General features: G+C 37.6%; 1 protein-coding gene across 1 annotated transcript; it reads right to left on the bottom strand.

The window, feature by feature from the left end:
• Positions 1-283: 283 nt before the first annotated feature.
• On the bottom strand, positions 284-4656 carry LOC128997288 (G-protein coupled receptor dmsr-1-like). Its single transcript, XM_054422918.1, has 5 exons — positions 4286-4656; positions 3332-3675; positions 2558-2747; positions 2081-2300; positions 284-574 (listed from the first exon to the last, which is right to left on the bottom strand). The coding sequence occupies exons 1-5, from the start codon at positions 4496-4498 to the stop codon at positions 303-305; spliced, it is 1239 nt and encodes a 412-aa protein (XP_054278893.1). The 5' UTR covers positions 4499-4656; the 3' UTR covers positions 284-302.
• Between the last annotated feature and the right edge of the window lie 1338 nt (positions 4657-5994).

Below are 5994 nucleotides of genomic sequence, written 5' to 3'. Positions count from 1 at the left end.
ATTCAAATCATGATTGAATTTCATCAGTTATGTTTCTTTACTCAAATATTATACAGTTCTAAGACGAGTATCTTAGTAGAAATGTCCTTTAAAATCACATGTTTTTAAATAAGAAACTCACGTATATTAGGTCAACATCAACTTAAACATTATTTGGACGGCATCACTTTTCCACCTCCACCTAGACGTCTTATTACTGAGCTCTTTTTATTAGTTGTTGAGAATGTTTCACTGTCTCACTTGCTTCAATCGTCCGACAGCTCTAGACTGACAGTTACGGCGAAGGCAGGAGTCGACGTTGGTCAGACGTAGGTGCTGTGAACCTCTGTGTTATGCGGAGCACACTTGGCCAGTATCCGTGGCTTGAACATCTTACTGAACGTGTCTCTGAACTGACGACTCATGGAGCAGTACAGGATGAAGTTGATGGCACCGTTGATCAGGGCTAGGATGTCCATCAGCTCGCCCAGCTGGTGGTAGCAGTTCTTGAAGAAGCATCGTCCTAGGATCCCACTCAGCAGACCTAGCACACCCTGAGGGATCTCAGTGATTAGGAACAGCAGTAACACAGCGACTGGAACAGGAAATCACTTGCCATAGAGAATAGGAAGACGTCGGTGAAGTAGTGTGGACACAAGCTTGTAAGTATGGTGACTTAGGTTTTTAAAGCGGCGCCGTTTTTAAAAATGTTCTGCACACCCTGAAATATCTATATGATAAGCTAACAACCACAGTAACGTACTGCCATAAGACAAAGCAAAATGACTAAATAAACAGCTACAGTATTTCCAATTAAGATTAAGCAACTAATATTGTTTCACTAACAAGGTATGCGAGTCAAAACACATTTCACTGGACAAATAAATAATAGATAATAGTATATTTCATCACTACGGCCTAAAGTGACTCTTTTCGACCCGAGCTCAAGTTTTACGATCGAGGCGAAGACGAGTTCGGAAAATGAGCGAGGGTTGATAAGACTCCTTTTGCCCGTGTGATGCACTATATTTTTCGTCATATTGCACCATAACTTGAACTATATTAAAAAACGGAAATAGTTTTAGTTTAAAGATAACCTCGCGACACTACTTCTAGCTTGTTTTCAATTTAATTTGTAAATGGAAACAAGCAGCTGTTAAGTAAGTGATTCAATCGTTTCGTCTATTACGATTGTTTTACATTATGCTATCGATATGTCAAACTGTTTACAATAAGGCAACAATAAACTAAAATTATCGATTGAACAATCGATTCATACTTTCGATACATGCAATTGTTTACAATCGAAATTTACAACTGAGTTGACAACAACAGCTGATTTTTACTCCCTAGGGGCTAAAACGATTTTTACTCCTTAGAGAGTAAATATCCTACTTTAGACCCGCAACGCATGCATTAAAATTGCTGTTTTTGCCGCATTATGACGAAATAGTATATTTCGTACCTAGGGCCGAAAATGAGGTTTTGCCGGCTCGAGATAGTTTTTAAGTTCGAGACGAAGTCGAGAACTTAAATCGATCGAGAGCTGCAAAACCATTTCGGTCCGTGGTACGAACGCTATTTTTCACCACACTATACCCTATTACCACTATTCACCACTATAATAATGCACACTGATAGTCAACACAACTACAACTTTAAGGTTATGTGAAGAAATAATTTGAGGAATCAGCAAAAATAAAAATAAATAGTTGCTAGGCAACGGTGACATTAACACAATTCTTTTGCAATGCTACTGATTTTGATTGTGTATTTAAAATGCATTCATGTTTTAAGTAAGTAAGCGGACAGCTGATTTTGCGGCCCCGGCCTGTAAAAACCTGCTCGGTCCCCAAATTACGATGACAGCTGGCATGGCCAGCAAAACGTAACTTTCAGCCACCAATTAACGTATGTAATACAGCCAAAAACATCATAGTGTGGTGAAAAACACATTAATAACTGCCACTTTTACTTTTTTCTACTTTGGAGTCCATAAGAGTATCTATACAAAACCTACTCTAATCCAGTGCTATTTTCCTATGACCAATTAATATACATTAGGTTGATATATTACCAGGTATATTGATATACTACTTACCCAACATCTTGGTGGTTCTGTCAACGCGTTTCTCCGGCTTGTAGACACGTGGTGCCGCCACCGCGGGAAACACGTCACAGCGCAGACGCTGTTTGCGCGCGTTCACCTGCCACAGTACGGAGACCAGCCAATAGGACACCAGCGTGAGGACCGCGCATGGCAACAGCTTCACTACAACTGCGTACAACCAGAAGTTGGCTGTGTACAGCAGCTCGTTGTCCTTAACATATCAAAAGTGTTGTAGTAATTAGATGACAAGACGGACATTTGATTAAGTTCTAAAAGGATTAAAACACTGCATGCTTACATTTTGATTATACAGAACATTTCCTGTGAATTTTGTGTGTGGTTTTGGTAGCTTTTGAATATAGAGCTACTGCAAAAAGTTCCAAAAGTTATCTTTTGAGTAATTGACTAAATGAACGCATAGTAGATGTATTCCGATTAGTTTCTTTAAAAATTGACTGGCTGAAGTACCTGCTTGGCAAGATCACTGAGGTCTAGATGGTAGAGAGTCACCACCCTCTGGTGTTCCATCACCCTGGTCTCTCTCACGCTGAACACCAGGTACGATGGTATACAGATCAGCACGGGCAGAGCGAACGCCATGGTGATAGCAGTCGTGCAGCGCTGGTCCGAGCACATCGTGTGAGTCTTGTGTGGGAATCTGTCACTCAAAAGTACCATTATTGTTACTTATGTTTGTTTTCGTCAATATAATTGTTTTTTATACCAAAATGATAGCTCTGCAAACCGTATTTTGCTAATTTCTTATCCTCAGGCTTATTGTAAACTGAGGATACACGTATGTGGTCTAAGTAAAGTTTGGTTCTTAACGGAAAACTTTGCAAGAAAGAATGTCATAACGTGTTTTTTATTAATTTTTTTTATTAATTGAGTTGGATTAATAGTTGTTGAATATTAGATCCTCTTAACTTCACATCCATCCGGTCGTGACACATCATTCTCCATACTGCAGATACAATTTTTATCGTTTTTTAATCGTTTTAAATTTACCTAGGCTTTGTTTGTTTGGTGGCTGTGTTCGTGTTTGTGTGTTATTAATGTGAATCAACAACATTCTTTTAAAGTGATCACCCTTTTTACATCCTTGACGCTTGAAAGTTGAGGTAGAAAGTTGAAACTAGTTCTTTTATTGCAAAAAGTTAATACCTAATACCATCCAATCATTATGACACTAAGGAACCAGAAAAGTAAAAATAATAAAGAAATAAAATGTCGAATACTCACTGAATAGCAAGGTACCTCCAGAGTGCCAAGGTGAGTGTAAGGGATATGGATATGGTGTGCATCAACTGAGAGAAGTGCATGTGGACGAGTATATAGACAGCTTCTGAGTGTGAGAAGTGCTTGACCCCCGGAGGAAGCAGAACGTACATGTACGTAGAGAAGGGGATGTACTCCAACATGACTAGCATGTCAGCGACAGCGATGCCGGTGAGGATCCGGTTGATGGGAGAGTTGATGAGTTCTTTGCGAGTGAGCACCAAGATGTTGAGGATGTTAGCGATGGTTCCGAACACACAAACTACCAGACTGAAGTACCCGTGGATCTGCCTATAGCTGGAGACTACCTGGAAGCATGCAATTTCAATGTAAGGTTACATTCCGGATCATTCAACACTACAAGATTTCGTTTTGTTAACGTTGGTGATGAACGAATCACAATTTGAACCGACGTGTACAGCTATGCTGGCTTTAAATAACAATTTGAAGTCACTTTATCACGTCTCAGTTTACTTCTACATATTATAGTGTTTATTATTATTTTTTTTTCAAACAGCCTTTGCATGGTTACCCAGTGGTTTGTCTATTTGGGATTATTGACCTCTGAACATGTCTGTGCTCATGTTCGTCTTGGTAAACTATTGCACGAAAGATGTGAATTTATGTATGAAGTTATAAAAACGAAGTGGCTGAATAAATGGTGACTAAGACGTCAGAATTATCATTTTAAGTCCTGTGATCATAAACAAAGAACATAGCATCATCTGACATTTTAAAAATTGAATCCCCAATAGGATCGAAAATTTTAGGAATCAAAAAATACCTCCATAGCTGAACAGGGACTTCCAAAGAAACTGGATAACATTTTTATGAATTTCCCAATTGAATCATGTTTGTAGTAACCCACCAGAAACCACGTCAGATATAATTAAAAACACCTCTTGTCAAAAGACTCACCTTCCTCAAAGTCCCTCCACAGTAGCACGGTGCTGCAGCTTCTATCGCCTGAGTCGTGTTGAACATCATCTGCAAGTCTTCTTCGGTGACGTTCAGCAGATTCAGCAGATTCTCATGTGTCTTCAGCATGTCCGAGTGATTCCTGAGGTGTGTCAGCATCCTGATGTAGTAGTCCGCCATGTCAGTAGACGCGTAGTCTAGCTGTCCCATCATTCTAAGCTACCAGTACTTGCTGATTCTGGTCATTTTTATTTTGAAGACACTTTCCTAATTTTTGCACATTTTTTAGATTTGAGGTGGTTTGTGTTTATCAAATTTCACCAGCTTTTTACCTATCTATCTCAGAGCACTCTCTATTCTTAAACATCAGACCAAACACAAGCACCTAGAAAAACAGAATTTGGGTTTTACACTATTCTATAATGGATATTATGTAAGCCTAAGGTTGCGGTATGAAAATGGATGTTTTCAAATTACCATGGGGCGATTTAATTCATTAAATTAATGCCCTAGGGTATCATAGATTATTTTAATAGTAACAAACGTACGTTTTAGTTATTTAAGTTCATAAAAGCATATCGAAATATAAAAAGTAATCTAGAACACAATAAGCAGAAGAATGAAATATTTTGGAAGTGCAGCAAAATGCTTCAGCCGGTTCTTTATGTTCCGGTTCAAACTTAATTGGTGCATAAAAGTCATTGTTGTTTATTGCGAAATTATTATTTAACTCAGAGCTGCTTACGTAGCTGTATACTGTAAATTATTTTTAATTGTTTAATTAAAAATTATTACGGTTTTAAGGCTTTGATCAAAATAGTCACATTGCTAAACTAATTAGCTTCATAACATGTTTCATTCTTGGCTTAAAATACGTTTGTGAGTGTATGATTACGTATTAATAAGACAAAACTAGTTAGGATAACTAGCAACGACTTATAACATACATATCCTTTGTACATTCGCGCTACGTTCACACAAAAAGTACATTTCACGTTACAAAGGAGCATGTCCAACGCATAAACCCTGCATTGCTTTAACGGACATCTTACATATTGCTCACATGAATCATAACTCTTAAACAAGAACATTATTCTAATAGTTAAAACAAAAGCATACACCTACTACTTTACGCTCCTGTTACAAACATTCAATCGTCGGGTTAAATCTGGAGCCAGTTTTGGAAAAGAACCAACACTGATTGACAGGTGTTTTGGGTACATTGAGACATTGACATATTGAAATGCCGCGAAGTTTACTTTTTCCTCACACCAAATGTTTTACTTACTTACTTACTTGATACTTGTTAATATCCCACTGGAAGCGTATCTACGCCGTGGTCGTCAATGTATTATATTTACTCTTCATTTCTCTTATTCTGTTACTCTTCCAGGAATTCTTTTACATTATATATTTTCTTCTCTACCAGGTACATTTTTAATTTTTTCTTGAGGCCATTTTGATCTTCATTTTTTAAATTTTGAGGTAAACTATTGTATAATTTTATGCACATGTGATAAAGATTTTTTTTAACTAATACTGCTGTTCTTACTTGTTGTACATGTAGATTTTGTGCTTGTCTGGTGTTATAGTTGTGAATACTATTGTTGTTGGTAAAACATTCCCCACACCCTTTACTTTTTACTACAATAAATTTAAACTGTGGCTGTAGACTATTGCATCTTTATTGATTCCTCGAATTATGATAG

This window comes from Macrosteles quadrilineatus, unplaced genomic scaffold, assembly GCF_028750875.1.
Source record: "Macrosteles quadrilineatus isolate MER2022 unplaced genomic scaffold, UCM_ALF_1.0 Scaffold_6__1_contigs__length_79288215, whole genome shotgun sequence".
Taxonomy (NCBI): domain Eukaryota; kingdom Metazoa; phylum Arthropoda; class Insecta; order Hemiptera; family Cicadellidae; genus Macrosteles; species Macrosteles quadrilineatus.
Note: the sequence above shows the minus strand (reverse complement) of the source record. Positions and strands in the feature narration are given on the sequence as shown.

Coding starts and splice junctions, on each gene's coding strand:
- LOC128997288 (XM_054422918.1), bottom strand. CDS start 4,498: ATGATGGGACAGCTAGACTACGCGTCTACTGACATGGCGGACTACTAC. Junction 2,748..3,331: donor TGGAGGTACCTTGCTATTCA/GTGAGTATTCGA, acceptor TTTGAGTGACAG/ATTCCCACACAAGACTCACA. Junction 575..2,080: donor CAGAACCACCAAGATGTTGG/GTAAGTAGTATA, acceptor TTCCTGTTCCAG/TCGCTGTGTTACTGCTGTTC.